General features: G+C 35.1%; 1 protein-coding gene and 1 long non-coding RNA gene across 2 annotated transcripts; one reads left to right on the top strand and one right to left on the bottom strand.

Annotated features, from left to right (window-relative positions):
• The first annotated feature begins 8999 nt into the window (after positions 1 to 8999).
• LOC145822919 (protein FAR1-RELATED SEQUENCE 1-like) lies at positions 9000 to 9464 on the top strand. Its single transcript, XM_082921481.1, has one exon. The coding sequence runs from the start codon at positions 9000 to 9002 to the stop codon at positions 9462 to 9464; it is 465 nt and encodes a 154-aa protein (XP_082777607.1).
• A 6478-nt stretch (positions 9465 to 15942) lies between these two features.
• Positions 15943 to 19322, bottom strand: LOC145804724 (uncharacterized). Its single transcript, XR_014347071.1, has 3 exons — positions 18834 to 19322; positions 17857 to 17909; positions 15943 to 17092 (listed from the first exon to the last, which is right to left on the bottom strand). It is a non-coding gene; the product is annotated as an uncharacterized LOC145804724 (long non-coding RNA).
• Positions 19323 to 19928: the final 606 nt, after the last annotated feature.

Here is a 19928-nt window from a genome sequence, read left to right as displayed (position 1 = left end):
CATCTTTTCGTAAAAAGTCAAAAAGTCATTCCAAATATATTAGTTTTTTTTAGTTCATATTTTAGCCAAATAGCCAAAAAGTTACTAAATTAGTCTGTTCCCAAGCGAGGCCTAAAGTGAGAAAAAAAAAAATTTAGGGACTAAAGTAAATACATAGCCCAACGTAAAGGGAAAAAAAAAGAGTGTAATTTATCCGAAACAGAACTAGTCCTAAAATAAAAATTGAAAGTGGTAGTTTACATTACGGTGGTGCTATATGCATCAATTAATGTATACATTAATATACCAATTAGTGTTATATTATTATTGTTGACCCTACCTATTATACAAATTACAAATATCTAAAACTTTTAAAATTATACCATGTTATCTATTAATATACTAATTAATACATTAATTAATACATATAACATTATTCTTTACATTATTTTCATTGTCCTGAAAACGACGGTAGGAGAGCAAATTCCATAATTAGGATGACTTTCGGTGTGGAGACTGAAATGCAACTTGTCCAAATTAATGTGATGGGTGTGCCCCTCCTAGGGGTTGAAGAAAAACTTTATTTAAAATTTGTCAAGAAAATTGTTATGAATAGAAAAGTGCAATTTATGTACAGAAAACTTTAATGTTTTAAAAATGATATATAAATTTAATAATTGTGTAAATATATGTTTTAATAATGTGTAAATTTAATAATTGTGTAAATATATGTACAGAAATAGTTGATGTTTTAATAATATATAAATAAGATGATTAAAAAATATATAAAAAAGAGTTATCTCAGATATTTTAATTAATTATCAAATAATTGAGTTTGAAAATTTAATATAGTTTATGAGCTAAAAAGTGTCTACATTTGATAATAATTGAACTACACAATGGAAATGGCTTAGAAACATTATGGTGAACCATACTTGAAATAGGGCCGGCCTTGGGCTAAGGCCACTAAGGCATGTGCTTAGGGTCTCAAATTTTGGTCCAAGATAAGATTCCAATTTTATTAGTTTTATATTAAATTAAAAATTCAAAACCCAATCTTTTTTTTATTGTTTGAGACCCAGTCTAAAATGGCCCCTCAAAAAAAATCTGTTGGGCCAAATTAAATATATATATATATATATATAATCATTGTTAGGCCCAATTAAAATTTTATGCAATTAGTCCAAACAAATATATATGATATAATGAGTGGTGTTTTGGAAAGATAGTTGTAACGCCCTCAAAATAAACCCATAATATATATAACATTAACATGCGTTAATAAAAGAAAACAAACCATTATACCATTCATCAGAGTATTCTTATTGAAAAGCATTACATGTAACATCAAAAGTAAATGCCCTACGGGCTTACATCTTTCCAAGCCAACACTTGGGCACAAAATATGAGTACTAACTCAACTACAAATTAAGCCCTTGGCTTGAGTGTTTACATGTAATATCAAATAAAATAAATAACAACTAAACTAAACAAAGTCTTCAACTCCAACTCCTTCCAAGCTAAGTCCTTGGAGGTAGCATATCACATGAACCTGAAAATGATGTTCCCGTATAGGGTTAGCCACAGCCCAGTAGAAATATACTAAACCAAATATAAGCATTGAATAAAGCAATAGTATTCAATAGATGGTTAACACAACTATTCACTTTCCCAACATACAGTTTCATGACATTAATGTCTATGACACGTTTCACTTTCCATTATTTATTCAACTTTCCATTTATATCAATATGGCTTAGAACCTGGCCAAACTATAACAGTGAACTAAATATCACATTAACATTTCTTCCAATATCAACAAAACAAATGAGACTAAGGCTCATACCAAAACACTTCCATACTTCTCGAGTGATACACATTTTAGTGCTGTATCAACAACATGCAAAAACACTTCCATAAATCAATAAGCACACATATAGTGGTGCTAATGGAGTCCATCCCCTATCTCCTCCCAAACAAAATCCGGTTTAAAGGTCCATCTCCTATCTTCCCCTAAACCGTGGAGTACATCCCCTATCTCCTCCCAAACAAAATGCATATACAATGTATTAAACACTTGGCATATACAACACACAATCAATACACGTATTTTCTGTATTAATTCAACAGTCAAAATCAATGACTTAACCAATGTGATTAGTTTTAGTTTTCCCTAATCCACATGCAATGTCTACAACAATCACGACTATCCTCCACCGATAGCCCAAATCAGTTATTTCTAAACAGGAAATAAATGAATCAACCAATATAATTCCAACATTTTCATAGGTGAGTGATTAAACAAATCAACTACACCATTTAATCAATAAATTCCTCAATTTCATGAACTCAACTAAATTCCCCAATTTTCCCTAAATTAATTATACAAATTAATTTATTACAACAATTAGAGTTTTTCCCAAAATTACCAAACAACCCCCAACATATCAAAATATCAAAACTTAGAACAAAACTTATAATATGGAGTAGGAAATCCCTACCTCGAAGTAAATAACTCGAATGGAGAAGATGGAGATGATAACCCAAAATCCAAAGTGCTCCAAACCGCCGAACTCTCAGATTAAAACGAAGCCCTCGACCCACTCTATCTTTTTAATAAAGAGCCTAGGGTAGAAACACCCTAAAACTAGAGGAAACCTAAGAGAGAAGGTGAGTGGAGGGAGAGAGAACTCGGAACTAGGGTTTTAGGATCAAAAGAATGTGAAAAAATGTTTTAAAAACCGCTGCTGCGTATTTAAACCCGACAGGCTCGCTCGAGCGAAGGATTGGTCGCTCGAGCGACTAGAAACAAGAAATACTCGCTCGAGCGAAGAAAGTCCCGCTCGAGCCAAAAACTCGATGCTTCAGGTCTGCAACCAAGAAGCTCGCTCGATCTACAGAATTCTCGCTCGAGCAAAGAACTCGAAAACATACACCTCGCTCGCTCGAGCGAAGAAAATCTCGCTCGAACGAAGAAACACAGCTCTCAGGTCTATACTAGACGCAATCGCTCGCTCGAGCGAAGAAACCTTGGCTCAAGCCACCAGACACAAAACTCAAATCTCGCTCGAGTGAACAAACCCTAGCTCGAGCGAAGGTCCAAAAATCTGGACAGCAACACTTGGTTCCAAACCCAACCAACCTGCAACAAACCTGCCCAACACATCCTATAACTCAAAAATAAGAAATTAAAGGACGACAACACAATTATATAACAACGGGATCTACGGAACATAAGTCCGGATACAACAACCGAATGGGAAAAGACCGGGGTCGCTATAATAGTAAAAAGATGACCTTTTGACTTTTTTAGCTTTTTTCCACTGTTTTATGTGAGTCCAGATCATCTGCCATGGTTTCCTACAGTGGTTCCTGCTGTGGTCTCCAAAACAACGTCGTTTTTCCTAAAACGACATCGTTTTGTTCGGTGTTTTTTTTTTTTTTTTAAATTCAAAATTTTCATTTGGGCTATTTTCTCTTTTCTGTATCATCTTCTTTACTTTGCATCGTCGATCTATTTTAGTTAGTGAACCCTAGCAGAGAGAGAGAGGCAGAGACGAGAGAGGTGACTGAAAGTCGGAGTGAGGAACTGAGAGAGAGACGGAGAAATGAACGCGAACGGAGAGAGAAATGAACTGAGAGACGAAAGAGATGGCGGAGATGGCGAAGGAGCAACAAAAAGGATAACGGGCGACGGTGAATCCGGCGGAGACGCGATGACGGGAAGACGAGATTGTGGCGGTGACGAGGTCTATTTCATCATCATTGTCATCTCTTGTTGTTATATATATATATATATGATTCTTGGGTTAGATTTGTTATTGATTTTTGAAATGGGTTTGATTCTTATGTTTGATAACTGATCTGTTGTAGTTAAATTTGTTGTTATATATATATATATATATGATTTAGATTTTTAGGGATTCATATATAAATTAAATAGGGCCGCTTTGATAGTGAATCACATTTATTTGTATATATTATTTTCGGGGGATTCATTTATGATTTTCTTTCATTATATATATATATATATATATTTGATTCAGATTTGTGCAATTCACCCCCAGTACCTGCAATTCAATATAAATGTGGTTAAACCTTGTTGTTATAAATATGAGAGCTGTGTGAAAAATAGCAAGAACATAGAAATTGATTTGCAGTATTAATGCGTAGCATAGCAAGGATGAAGCACATATAGTATTGTTGATGTGAGAGAAATTGATTATTCCAACTAACAAGGTTGAACCTTGTTATATGTATGATACTGAAATTGATTATGAATGACCTTGTTATTTGTAGAAAAAAATAGCAAGAACAGGGATGGATAAAACTTGTTATTTGTAAGATACTGAATTGCAGGTAATGCAAGAAAATAATATTGTTAATGAGTTGGCCAATTGTGGTTGGAAGCTAAAATTGGGAATGTCATTTGACTCTGAACAAGCTGCATATGACTTTTACAATACCTATGAGGGAAAGGTGGACTTCAATATTAGGAAGGCCTATGCAAACAAGAACAAACATAGGAAAGAGATAACTTCACGGACGTTTGTATGTTACAAAGAGGGAAGTCGGGGTATTGACAAACGAGATCCACTTGTCAAAAATCTGAGATAAGAGGTAAGATGTGGTTGTGGTGTCCGATTTAGTATCAAGTTAGATAGAATTTCAGGAAAATATATTGCTTATGATTTTCTTGAACATCATAATCATGACCTTGTGCCTCAAGATTGCATTCATATGTTGTCATCCCAAAGAAAAATATCTACCACCCAAGCAATTGAAGTAGAATTGACTTCAGAATTTGGAATTCCTCTTAGGTCTGCTTTATGGGCTATTTGGTAGGGAATCTGGTGGAAGAGCATCACTTAGCTTCATGAAATTGGACCAAAAAAATTATTTGAGATCGAAGAGACAAAAAGATTTGGAATATGGAGAAGCGGGTAGTGTGTTGCATTACTTTCGTAAGAAAACTCTAGAAAATCCATCATTTTTTATGCAGTCCAATTAGATTGTGAAGAGCAGATAAGTAATATATTTTGGGCCGATACTCAAATGATCATGGACTATGGTCAATTTGGTGATGTAGTGACCTTTGACACTACTTACAAATTAAATAACGAGCATAGATGTAATAACCCGACCTTCATATCTGTTTCCGGTATACTTTTAGTCCCTCATTCTGTGCATTTAAATGCCTAATGAAAATTCCTCAAGAAATTCAGTTTAAGCACATGGATCTTATGATTTGAGACCTATATCTGTTTAATAAGAAAAACATCTGTTACAATTAAAATGTTTGAGTCAGAAATTGAGAGCCTTAGAGGCTTGATAATCCGAAATTGATTTTATATTTGAGATCAGTATAATTTTTAGGTAATAATAAGCGTTTCTGTGAAATTTCAATTTGGGATGCTTAAACGATTGAATTTTGTCTTATTCACCCCTTATATAACTCTATCTATATATCTCAATGCTTTGACTTAGAAGCCTCCATGAGAAATATCTCCTGGAAGAAGGTTTAGAGAAGGGTTAGAGAAATAGAGAGGCAAGATCATCAAAGGAGTAGAGAATTGTAAAATTGAAGGGACATTTAGGAAGTGAAGCTTAAGGTAAGGCTAATTCCCCTAATTCAATCCTTTCTTTTTCATTTGGGGAAAGAATTTCTTTATATTGTGTAACCTAGAGTTGTAATGGAGGTTTGGATGTAGGTGTGGATTTATTGGTAAGAGGATGTTACTCCTTGATTATTCTAACCAATTTGTACCATCTAGAGAGGAATCTACACCTTGTTCCTTGACTTACCATCTTGGAACTCACTTGTGCACAAATATGGCTATATATGTGTATTGTGTATGTAAGAGTGATGGTGTGTAATTGAAGAAGATCAAATGCATGTTCAAATGGTTATGTGTTTGTACCCATATTTACATGATTTGGGAACCATGTTTTAGCGTTTAAAGCATCTAAATAGGTCCTTGTTGTTGATCACCAAACATGGGGTTTTGTATGATTTTCGGATTGTCAAACAGGGCCTAGGCCGCACATGCGGATAAGAGGGAAAAAAATAGGTTTTCATTCTGCTTTTGGGAGCTCGAGCGGTCGGGATCTTCCGCTCGAGCGGAATTGGGCCGCACGAGCGGCCAAGGTGGGCGCACGAGCGGCCATCCCTGTTTCAGCATATATTGGGTAACTTTGAATAAGCATATCTTTTGCATCCGGACTCCGTTTTGAGTGATTCTTGAGCCTAAAATCAAGCCCCGGAAGTCTATTTTCCAATGGTGGTGGTATCACTCCCAAATGTTAACTACAAAAATAGTTATGTTCAAATTAGTAACGACTGTTCACTTTCTGTTTACTGGGTTTGTACTGTTTCTTCATCTGAACCTTTCTCCTATCGATTCCTCCTATCTTATGAGGCATGGATTATAACCTATGAGGACTAATGAGTCTAGAACCACCATAGCTATTGAGTAAGGAATAAAAAGTGATTGGTTTTATTCTCATAATCTGTTATGTGCATTGTATTTGTAGGTCAAGAGAAGGACATCGTTCCACTGCTATCAGAGACCTACCACTGTGAGTAATAGTACGACAAATGTACATTTTACTTACCGTTAATGACTGTGGTTACTAACGCTCTGTTCTGTGTAAATGATTACATTAACATTTATCTTGGTTGGGAATCAGTGTGAACTTATATAAATGCTGGAAGATTTGCATACATCGGTATGACTTTGGAACCTTTCTGCTCTGTCACTAACGAATATTAACGCTATGTTATCGATAAGCAAACTACGTCATCCTTAAGAAATATATGGAACTTATGTTTATCCAGAAAGGATGGTATTTGTGTGAATCGAAGATTATTCGGGACCTATAATATGAACACAAAGGTCTACCACCGTTATATGACCCACGTTTTGATATGAATTATTCTGTTTCTATTGACCATACTGTCCTGATACATGCGTCTTCCGTTAATAAATGCTATTGATACTCTGTTATCTGCAAGATAGCTATATTGATTCACAACGAATAAATGGAACGTATGTGCATTATGGAACTATGGTATCTCTGTATCTCTGGAATGTGTTACCTTTTGCTAACAATTATCAGCAACGTTTTGTTAAACTTATATTACCGATGGTAATTCATGTGAATAATGGGAAGAATGTATGTACTTTCTGTATGATGCTGAAGTTAATCTATTTTGATGATTTCTGGTATGGAGCAAAGTGCTGTACGGAACTAAGTGCTACACTTTGGTGGGAGCCAGTTCTAGAATCCGTACGAGCCACCTCTTGAGTCTATACATATATATTTCTGGGCCATTAGGCCGTTCTGTTATTTCTGGGCCGATGGCCGTACTGTTATTTCTGGGCCGATGGCCATTTGATTATTTCTGGACCGCTAGGCCGTTCTATTATTTCTGGGCCGATGGACATACTGTTATTTCTGGGCCAATGACCGTTCTGTTATTTCTGGGCCGCTAGGCCGTTCTGTTATTTCTGGGCCGATGGCCGTACTGTTATTTCTAGGCCGCTAGGCCGTTCTGTTATTTCTGGGCCGATGGCCGTTCTGTTATTTCTGGGCCAATGGTCGTTCTGATATTTCTGGGCCCATGGCCGTTCTGTATCTATTAGGCCTATGGCCGTTCTGTACATTAGTGGGCTTTAAGCCATTCTGTTAAGAAAACTGGACCCATGGCTGTTCTGGAAGTAATTACAGAATGTAGTTAATCATATGCCTCTACAGTTATATGCTTTATTATTCAAGTTAAGCATTATATTATTTATGTACTATTATTCACTGAGTTTCACTCATTCTGTATTTTGTCTGTTTCTGTAGGTAATCAACTAGGAGACCAGTCCTAACCCTTAAGGCTCGTCTCCTTCTTGTCAACCTCGATGTGCCCAGGTACTTAGCTGAAGCCCGTGCATTTTGTAAAGTGTTGTTAGTTTTTTTGGCGTATGCTTTGGTTGTCTTTCATTAATATTTTTTATTATACGCCCAATTGTGGGGCTGAGTCGAAGTATATGTGTGTAAGTTTTCTGTATATTATTTACCTAATGTGATGTTGTGATTCTGGCATAATAGTGGTAGCTCAATGGAATAGATTTTTGTTATCAAGTGCTTCCGTTTAGGCCCCATACGTTACATATATCGGTTTTATGTCTGTTTCTGATGTAGTCATGCCCAAAACTTTTAGGGGCAGTTTTGGGGTGTGACAATAGACTTTTAGGATCATTTGTTGGATTAAATCATCATCGAGAAACAGTTATATTCGGTGCAGCGTTGATGTATGATGAGACTGCCGAATCTTTTACATGGTTATTTCAAATTTTTCTGGAGGCAATGTCAAACAAAGATCTAAAAAATATTTTCAAAGATCAAGATGTTGCGATGGCTAAGGCCATTCCAATTGTTACGCCCGATACAAACCACCGACTTTGTATGTGGCATTTGATACAAAATGTTGTCAAGCATGTAAGTTCTATTTTCAATGATGTAGGGGTCAAGGCTGTGTTTTCAAAATTTATGCATGACATTGATGATGAAGAAAAATTCCGAATACAGTGGGACCAAATGCTTGATAAGTATGATGCACGCAACAATCAACGGTTGGAGTAGACTTTTCGCTTGAAGGAGAAACGGGGATAGCCATATATTATAAATTCTTGGGCAGCTGGAAAGAGTACTACTCAACTTAGTGAATCCTTCAATGCATTTTTGAAGGATTATCTGAATTATGACCATAACTTGATGGAGTTCTTCATGCATTTTGAGAGGGTGCTCTATAAGAAGAGGTATAAGAAATTGAAAGCCAAGTATAAATTGTCCCAAAAATTGCCGAGGGTTTCAATTCCAACTTTGATGTTAAAGCAAGTGGCAAAGATTTACGCCAATTTTTTTTTTTGAGGAATTCCAAAATGAGTATGTGTAGTCCATTGAAGCATCCATTATAGGCACTATTAATGATGGTGAGAATACCATATTCACAATAAGAACAGTGGTAGATGGAAATTAAAGATAAGAATGTGACAATGAATAGAGATGGTTCTTTGAGTTGTAATTATAGGAAATTTGAAGTGAAGGACATATTGTGTCGACATTGTGTGAAGGTGCTTAGAGATATATTCAATGCAACAAAACTTCCTCCACAATACATACTCAAACAATGGACTAAAAAAGCACGGGCTGAAAGTGTGAAAGATAGATGTGGGTATGAAGTGAAGGCTGATGTGAAACTACATCAAAGCGACCGATATCGCTCATTAATGACTATGTTTAGAGCAATAGCGAATAGAGCCACTGAAAGTGAAGAAACTTATCATTTGTTAGTTTCAAAAGGTGAAGAATTGAGTATAATGGTTGAAGATAAATTAAGTGTCCACATTTGTGGTCAAGTGGAGGTAACTGATTTGAGAAATTCATCAAGTAACACATGCCCAAAGAGTGATGAAGTAGATTGTCCAATCTAAGCTAAGGGACTCAAGAAAAGAGAATCAGCTAGTAAGGAAAGAAGGAGGACTAAAGGCGAGATGGAAAAATCTATTGCAAAGAAGAAAAGGATGCAATCTATTCAGGTAATTACATGAAAAATTGCATATGATTAAAATACACTAGATTAATAAACTAAAGCAATGATTTATTTATTTATTTATTAATGGCCCACTTTCATTATGGTTTTTCATTGTATGTAGGGTGCTGCTGTTTATACTCCCCAATGTCAATCTCAGCCTCCTTTCGACATGGGTAATAATCCTATTCAGGTAATATTTAATAGTAATGTAGTCTTTCCATGGTTAGTTTTATGAATTCCTTTCATTGAGTCCTCTTACTAGTTGTATGAAATTATGAACTATCTGAATACTTTTAATTTTTCTTATCTTTAATTGGTCTGCCTTGCAATGTAGTTTGGTGCTACTGTTTATAGTTCCCAAGGTCAATCTCAACCTCGTTTCGTCATGGGTAGTAATTCTATTCAGGTAATATTTATTTGTGTGCAACCTTTTAAGAAAATGTTAAATAATGTTTCTTTTTTCTTTTTTTTTTTTTTCAAAATTTTTGTTTGCTTACTTTATGTGACAACCCCGTTCTGTATTATACTGTTAACTCATTAATTATATAAGTGTTAATGTGCTTGATATGAAATTTGATGTTAATTATGTGTTTTATGTGATTTTTGAATGCCTATCTATTGATTGTAGACATATTTGTTACAATTTCTGCTATAGTCCGAAATTGAGGGCTGTACAGGTGTCAGAAACCAAAATTGATTAATTTATTGTGTTCAGCGTAATTTTTAGAGCCTATGGTGAAATTTCATTAAAATTGATTCAGATCAAATTAATTAGATTAAATTGAATTAAATTAATTATGCTTAAGTAGCTTAAGCTAATCACCCACTATATATATGTTGAGTTAGTGCCTAAGCTCATAATTTTGAGCTCATCTTCACCATTTTGCTGAGATTAAGCTACATATAGAGAGAGAAATCTTCATCTTAGAGAGAGAGAAGCTCAATCTTGAGGAATTGGCTTGGAGGATTGAAGAATTTGGAAGCTAGGCTCAAGAAATTGCTAAACCTAGTCTCATTGAATATAGTAGGTAAGAGTTTAAACCTCAATTTGGGAGTTAAGTTGTGGATTTAAGAAGATAATGAGATTAAATGTGTGGGTTGAACAAAGATTGTAGGAATTGAGATCAAATTGTATATACATGAATTCATGTTTTGAGCATTTGCTTTGATTCTTCAAGTTTTGAGCATGAACTTTGATAATCGTGTTGAATTGGGATTTGTCACTTACACGCATTCATGTTTTCTAAGTCTTGACGGTTTGAAATACATGAATTCATGAATTGGAAGAGTTTCATACTCTTGAGCATGATCCTTGTTATCCATGTTGAATTTAGAAGATGAATATGTAGAATTTTATCCTTTTGGGCTTGAATTCTATGATTCATGATGAAATTGGAAGTTATATTTCACATGCAACATTGTTTCATAAGTCTTGGAAGCTTAATTTTATGTTTGGAAAGTCATGAAAAAGGTTCTGAAATTTATCCTCACATGCATGAAGATTTGAGTTCAATTTTGGTGAATTCATGAGGCTTTGAGCAAATGATTTATGGATGATCATGTATTTGAGTTTTCTAAAATGTTTTTATGATTATCAAAGTGTTTTCATGAGTTTGAAATGACCATGCAAGCTTTTACATGTTAAAATGTATTTTTGGAACTCAGATTTTCTATTTTGAAACCCAAAATATTCACAGCTGGCTTAAGCGACCAAGTGGTGGCTCGAGCCAACATTATGAGCTCCCAATATTTTGAACTCTGCAAAATCTAGCTTGAGCGAAGAAGTGGTAGCGCGAGTGAGCTCAGTTTTTGCCTTCAGTTGGCTCTAGCCATGAAAAGTTGGCTCTAGCCAACAGCTTATTTTCAGCATGTTTTCAAAAGATGTTTTAAGTACATATTTTCGTTTTCATCTCTTTTTGGGCATTCTTAAGCATGAATTATGACTTATTAAGGACCAATAAGCTAAGAAACAACATAAGTAAATGATTAGAAAAGAGAGAAAAGATTCATTTGGTTTGAACATTGAGTTTCATCCTTGGAGCATGAACCTCGTAATCCATGTTTTTGAAAGAATTTCTAAGTATTATCTAAAGTTGTGGATAAGCCACGCAAGTTCATGATTTGAACCCTCTTAGGCGTACATTGTGCATTCTAAATGAATTAAAGGATTAGAAAGGAGCCTAAGAGAATTAAACAATGAGTAGATTAAATAGTATTGTGATCCGATTTGTGTATGTTTATGAATTGTGTGGGAGCATCCACGAGGACGAATCAACACTCCGAACATTGTGAGTAATATCTTAGTAAAGATATTTTCATGTATGTCCTTTTCTAAATGCTACCAATGTGGTAATTTTTCGAACTCATGAATTTGTATTATGAATGAGTATTCTACCTATCTGACTCGTAAAAGACTTGAAATGTAATTGATAAGCATGAAATTATAAGATTGGACCGAAGGTCGTTTTGTATGAACACACAATGGGCCCAAGGCTGTTTGGTATATTTGACACGGAGACAGATTAGGCTTGAGGTCGTTTGGAATATTTAACAAGAGACTAAAGGTCATCTTATATATGAATTGGACTGAAGGTCATTTTGTATGATTGTTAAATGGACCAAAGGTCGTTTTGAATAAGGAATCGATTGGACCAAAGGTCATTTTGAATATGAATACGGATGTGATCATGATCATGAATGTGACTGTGCGCATAATTATGAATATTAGAATGTTGAACCCAAGGTCATTTGGTATTATGATATGAAGGACCGGTGGTCATTTGTATATGGATCCATTAGACCTGAGGTCGTTCTATGAATGAGTATTGGACCTAAGGTCGTTTTGTATAGATGGACCCAAGGTCGTTTTGCATACAATGGACCTGAGGTCGTTTTGTATATGAGTTGGACCTGAGGTCGTTTTGTATATGGATATGATGTATTGGACCCTAGGTCATTTTGCTTTGTTATGATCTATAAATCTGATATGAATGAGGATAGTAGTTCAAATGTTTAAATTATAAGTATGATTTATTTATGTACGAATCTCATTTATTAACCTCTTTACTCTGGTATTATTCATTGGGCATTAGCTCACTCCGTATTTATATGTATGTAGGTGAGCAGTGTGATGTTTAGCCCCAGCCTTAGTGAGATTGTGAAAGATTCTTAAGATTTTGGAGTTAGCAAAGGTTGCATCATGCACTGTGACACCCTAATTGTTTAATTAAATACCACACACACACACACACACACACATATATATATATATATAAACATAATTATGGTGGTATGTGATAATATATTATTAAATAAATAATAATAAATAATAAAAAATCTAATTTGGCATTGGGTTATCAAATATGGGATTAATTATGGATTATTATTTGGGGCCAAATTAACCCAAATATGGAATTATAATACTAGTTAGGCCAAATTAGAGTTAAAGATAGTAAAAAAATAAATATAAAAGTACGAGTAAAATAAATAATAAATTTTCTATTGGTATGCGATAAAGTGATTTAATTAGGAATTAATTTGTTTATGGGCCAAAGTGTAATTATCATAAATATTCATTAAGATAAGTATAAATCCATGGTGATTTATGATCAAATCTGGGGAGGGATTTGAGTTGTGCCACGTGTTGGCCTTATGGTGCTTTTACCTCCCTATAAATAGGGAGGAGTTGGACAAGATCTGTGGAAAGAAAAGGAAAAAAAGAAGGAGAGGCACGCAAGATACTGGAGAAGGTTGTGATAGTGGAAAGTAAGGCTAAGGGTCAATGTTAAGGTGAATTATATTATATCTTGAGTCACCATAATATATTTTACGTATGTTTTGACTTACCATAATTTATTTTATATAAGTTATGTTTTATAAATTATATTAATATTTCAATTACTTGGGTTATTTTCTGAACTCTATTTGTTTAAAATAAAACCCATGGATATGTTTTTATATATTTGACTATGACCTTATAAACAATTATATTTTGTAAGTACCATCACGGGAGTCCCACGCCTTGGGGGACTTAAATAACCATTGACCTCTGTTTGGCCACTTTGTGGTCATTTGTTTGTCATGGATCCATTGACCTCTGTTCAGATTGTCACTTTTGTGACCTCTGTTCTGTACTATGGTTATGGTTATTTATTTATATAATTTATGTATTTCAGTTTCTGCCACTTAAATGATTTATTTACCAAATTAAGTTATGAAAATGTTTTTGCTTCACTACAAGAAAACCTGGCAAATAATACGGAGGTTTTTGTGACGGGATGACTGCCGTCAGATACACGCCGTCGCAAAAAATTGTTTTTTGCGACGTATTATAGTTGCCGTCGCCAAAAAAGTCTTTTGCGACGGCGTGTATTTGCTGTTGAGAAAAAATGGCCTTTTGCGACGGGGCTGACTTCCGTCGCTAATAATTGTAAAAGAAAAATGCAGGAACATTGGTGACGCACAGTATACCATCGCAAAACGTATTATTTAGCGATGGTAAGAAGTTACTGTCGCAAATGGTGGACCATCTGTGACGGCAGAAGCCCATCGCAAAAAACTATGGGTAAAACGACGTCGTTTCATTTGTTAATTACGATCATTTGCGACGGTTGAAATATGCCGTCGCAAAAAAATGAATATTTGACATCTCGCTATTTCTATCCCATTCGCGTTCAAAGTCCCTAAAATCCCCAAAATCCTCAAATCAAAATCTATCTGAAACCAAAATCCCTAAAATCCCCAAAATCCCAACTATTAGAACCAAAATCCCCAAAATCCTCAAATCAAAATCATTCAAAATCAAAATAGTGGTGAACGATGGCCTTCGCAGAGTGACGAGGGTGAACAACGGCCTTCGCCGGAGTGAGGAGCAACAGCGACTGTGAACGATGAGTGACGAGCGACTGTGAGCGACTGTGAGCAAAGTAAGTATTTGTTCTTGTGCTTTTTACTCGTACGTCTGCACTGTTGATTGGAGTAACTCTTGCCTCAAATCCAAGAAACATAACACATCGGTGAAGAGAATCGGACCTCTAACCTATGAGTGGGTTGCATGAACTCTTGGTTAATGTGCTAACTTTGTAGACATTAAAATATTCAAGTTCTACAAATTATGTGAAAGAAATGATATATCTATTCCAATAAATGTACTTGGTTCTAATGTGCAAAGAAATTGATGAAAGATTACAACACAATGTCAAATATTGGGTCCAATAATTAAAAAAAAAAAAACTATGGAAGTTAGTAAGAAAACAAAACTTGAATTTTTTGGAGTGAAGTTAGTAAAAAAAAACTATGGAAGTTAGTTAGATGTAAAAATGTTTTTCAAAATTTTGTTGAAGTGGCTTCAAACCAATAGATCATGGAGTTATTTATTTACTTAGTGGAGCCGTTTCTTATAGACCAAGGCAAATTAAAAACCAAATGCATGAATGGTCATTTATGTAAATGGTATTTCAAATGTAAAACCAAGTACTATAATTTCAAGCACTTCCTCTTTGTTGATGGTACCATTCGGCTTGTCTATTATCATTTGGCTACTGAACCCATGAGTAAATATGTATTACAATATCTCTCCCATTCCTTTACTGAAAGATTGCTCTTGAAGTAGAAATAGTCCATTTTTATAATATCAGATAAACTGTTAGCGAAAGAGTTGCAATGGGGTTTTATTAATTGGAGCATGTGAATCCATAGAATAATACCAATTAAGTTTTCAAACTTGATGTTATCTTTTTAAAGTGAATTTTTTATTAGAATCAGTACAATTATTTAGCCACATAGGAAAATAGAGAATGAATTTTATTTTATACTTGCTGGTTTTACAATCTTGCATATTATCATTCCCAATGTCATCATTGCCTTCTTTGCCTTTGAGGGATATTCTAATTTTAGAAGATGAGGTTTTAACATGCCCATTTATGTGCAATATAGCTTTGAATAAATAAAAGTGGCATGAAATGAAAAAAAATTCCACCTTGAAAAACTTTATGAATCTTATTTAACTTAGTTTGCAAAGCTGTTATTTTGAATTGCATTGAAAGGAGTCTCTTGTTACATGTAAATTTATAGTTTATCAACAGTAAATTTATATAATCATAAAACTGAAATGCAGAAAGAGAGAGTTACCTGAAAGAGGCTTCATATCAGCATCTGTTATGCAATTGCAACATTTAATATTTAGAGACTCAAGCTTCGTTAGGCCTGCAAAAGAAGTAATCCATACATAAACCAGGTATTTGATCTTTTCTTATATATTCAACAACAGTAAAAAGTAGTATAACTTGACAGTCCCATGTGCATTCTACATTTCTCTAGCCAATGGGAGATGGTAGAATGCACAAGTGACCGAAAAATAAATGACACCCATAATCACAGAGAAGTTGTTCATGCAGTTCCTCAAAAAAATAAAATACAAGGCACAATTAAACTGAGAGTAATGGAATAAATTCCAGTTATCTGTGAAATCACAACAAAGATATATGGATCTTAACAGGATAGAATTATAATAAGGCTTAACATCTTATTTATAACATTATACGAGCATCACATGAATCATCATACAGACCACCCCTTCTCTAAGGCATCAAACAACTACTTGCATCATTCAATATCCCCACAGCCATTGCTTTGCACAATTAGAAAACTTGGATTGCCAAGAATGGAATGTAGGCAGAAATAGGGGGGTGGACGCTTCATGAAAGTAAAACCAGATAGAAGACTGCATCAAATTTTACCCTTCCTAGCACCACAACTTGACTAGGAACAACATTTGGGTAATTGTACGGGGAGCAAATATTCCGGCGTGCCCGTATTCCTTTCTTCCGAGCTCCGTCGATATCCGATCATCTGCGAGCAAATAACGGTGAGCTACCCGGCGGTGTGTGGCCGGAAACACCCTCCGACGGTCAAATTAGCACACACCTTAGGATGGATAGAGAGAGGGGAGAGAGTGTTTGAGTGTAAGGATTTCTTACTGAGATGTTCGTGTTGCGTATGGGGGGCGCAGACATGCTTATATACCTTCTGAGCCCCATATCCACTCCCAGTCATCTCCTGACACGTGGCTCTGCTATCCCATCTGTCAGCATAAACCATGCCATTCACCACCTAACCTCAACTGCCTGACTTCACAGCTGGAGCTCGGCAGCCGAGTTGCTCTATGTCACACCCCAAATCCGGGCATGACCGGCCGTGGCCCACAGGGACTTAGCCCAAGGCACACGTAAGCCTAAACACGAATCCAATCACATTGAACAACTGAACAATAGTCCAATAATAAATAACCAAAACTCAATCCAGACATGCCACAATTTTGAACGGCAAAATCAACCGTAATCAAAAGCCATCCAAACTTATGGGATATAAACAACCCACATATCAAAAATAATCCTAAATGAACTTCGATAAGAATAAATATAAATATGCACAAACTTAACATAACACTCTAAACTAAAGGAATGCCCTAGAGGTCCATGCAATTGAGTCCCCGCTATGCCATGAGTCCACTCTAAGTCCTTCTAACACCTGGAAGTGATAAAAACTAAGTCAGCTGATAGCTCAGTGAGTAGCAACATGGATAGTAAATACAGTTTTGAAAACAGGGTTCAATTCCAAAATAAGATATATATCACAGAAACTAGATTGGCATACAGTTTGGTAAATACAATCTGTTTCAAAAAGAAGGTTCCACAGCTCAACACTTAAAATACTCATGTCTCGCAAGAACATGATAAACGACATTTTTCACTTAAAATAGATTATAACATGAACACCAATACTTTTCTGGGTACCAAGAAAAACAAATAATCTGCCACACATTTCTCAGGCTATAAGCCCCGTTGGATCCAATACCGAACTAAGAGTCATCCTCAGGGTGGCACCTGGGCCTTTTCTCAAAGACGATCCGATTGAAGGTCACCTAGTTGTTTTTAAAGGTCTGTTCCTTACAATCGTTGAGCACTAGAGTCATCACGGCCTAACCCGGATCTGTTCCCTAGTGGCCAGAGTCACCACACACAGTGGAATAATTTCCCTGGACTAAATACACACATGGTCCCAATAATCAATATACATCAGTTTCGCAAAACATGGTAGTTCATCATTATAAACATGCGACCAAAACAAATAGTTTACAGTATGCCAAGTTCACACATGTTTCAGAAATAATTTGATTCAATTGATAATATAATAATTTATCAAAACAGTTTTATCATGAAACAACAATTTAATTTTCCAACAGTTCAGGGTAGGGGAACATTTATAAAAATACGTAGCATGAAACTACTCACCTGAAACGCAATAATATAATCCTCGAATAGAGTATGAAAGTCCAACTAGTGCCCTGAACCAAGTATAAAAACTACACGTCACTACAAATTTAAAAATATTAAAGAATACGAACTAAGTAACCCCAAACTAAAGCGCACTAACACGGCTCAACCCAACTCACCGTTACTCCTAAATATTACCTAAGTTCATGTTCTTCAAGGTCTAAAATCACCCAAGACATAGGTTCCGATCGAAACTTAACTAAAAATAACGTTAAGATGAAACAGTGTTTTAAACAAGTTTTCCCAATCTATTCGCTAACTTTGAAAATTACAAAACCCACTCCACGCTATTCGAAAAATTCCAATAACCTCCAGATATGATCTAATATATCCTAAGTTTCAAACCCAATTGGTTTCACTTGATTTGCTTATCAAAATAATTTTTCTACAATTTATTATATCCAAACAGGTTGTTTTCTGCAGCACTTTAAAGAAATTGACGGTTCTCTTAATATACACGAGCAATCAATGCAAGGCCAAAAACGTACGAAACTAGACTCATAACCGGTTCTAATGACACTAATTTGATAATTTTTGGATTTATACCCAAAGAGAACAACACTCCCGAATTTACTGTTTCGGACTGGTTTCCTGGACAGATTTGAATACCTCAATTTATATGGATTTCGACTCCCAAAAATTATGAAAAAATTCAGATATGCAATTCAATGTGTAGTTGATCTACTGTAAAAATTTCAGATTAAAATTCATCCATTTGATATGGTTTCTTGATTTTTAAAATTTGTGACTTTGTACAGAATTTTTGGACTGAAAATTACACCCAATCTTTACACATAAATTTAGCTCCTCAAGTTTCTTAATAGGATATCTATATACACAATACATAAACCTACAACCTCTCCATCAATGAACAAAATAATTATAGAATAAGGATGAAGAACAAAAAGAAGAGAAGAAAACCAAGGAGGGCTAACCTTTGATGATCACACACAACACAACACACCCAAAAGTTCTTTGATTGCAACATCTTCTTCTTTTTTTTCCTTCTCTCTAACCCTCTCCCGTGGCTGCTGTTGTTGCCCTATGTGGTGAACAAATAATAGAGTAGGGTTTGTGTTTATTTTATTTTATACTAGTGGTGGGCACACATAGGTCAAATAAATAGATAAATATACAAAACACATGTATAAGGTACATGCAACTCAAATGGTAGGAGTCTTATATATTAACCTTGTGGTCTAGAGTTCAAGTCACACCCTCCTCTCTCTCTCTATATATATATATATTTTTTATAATAAATCTTGCCTCTAAATTAAATGCTTTCACCACAAATTTATTTTAAGTTTAAAATTAATTAAAACATCCTCCAATAATATTTAATTTGCACCTTAGAATTCACCACAAAAATATTTGAGATTGTAATATTATTATTTAATTATTTACTTAATTTTTATATTCGGGTTCTCACATTCTCCCCCCCTAAAAAAAAGTTTCGTCCTCGAAACTAACCTGAGTAAATCATGAGAATAGATGTTGGTACTTCTCGCGCATCTCGTCCTCGCATTCCCAAGTCGCCTCTTCAACTAGATGATTACGCCACAGTACCTTAACCAATTTAATGGCGTTTGTACGCAACATTTTCTCTTCTGAATACAAAATCTGAACAGGCATCTCCTCATACGAAAAATCCTCTCTAATCTGAAGCGGCTCATAATCTATCACATACGACGGACTGTGCACATATTTTCTCAGCATAGACACGTGAAACACATTATGCACTCCTACCAACCTAGGGGGTAAAACAACACGGTACACAACCTCACTAACCTTCTCTAGTACCTCAAATGGTCCAACGTATCTAGAACTCAACTTTCATTCCTTTCCAAACCTGATGACTCCTTTCCATGGTGATACTTTCAAGAATACCATATCCCCCACATGAAACTCTAAATCTCTCCTATGATGATCAGCATAACTTTTTTGTTTACTCTGAGCAGTCAATAATCTCTCTCTAATGATTATAATTTTCTGTGTAGCATCCTCCACCAAATCAAGTCCCAACATTTGCC

The sequence above is a fragment of the Camellia sinensis genome, chromosome 1, assembly GCF_055761805.1.
Source record: "Camellia sinensis isolate YWXY chromosome 1, ASM5576180v1, whole genome shotgun sequence".
NCBI classification, from domain to species: domain Eukaryota; kingdom Viridiplantae; phylum Streptophyta; class Magnoliopsida; order Ericales; family Theaceae; genus Camellia; species Camellia sinensis.
The sequence above is the reverse complement of the archived record's forward strand: the minus strand, read 5'-3'. Positions and strand labels throughout refer to the sequence as shown.

Excerpts from the sequence above, each read along its gene's own strand:
- LOC145822919 (XM_082921481.1), top strand. The coding sequence starts at position 9,000 with ATGGAAATTAAAGATAAGAATGTGACAATGAATAGAGATGGTTCTTTG.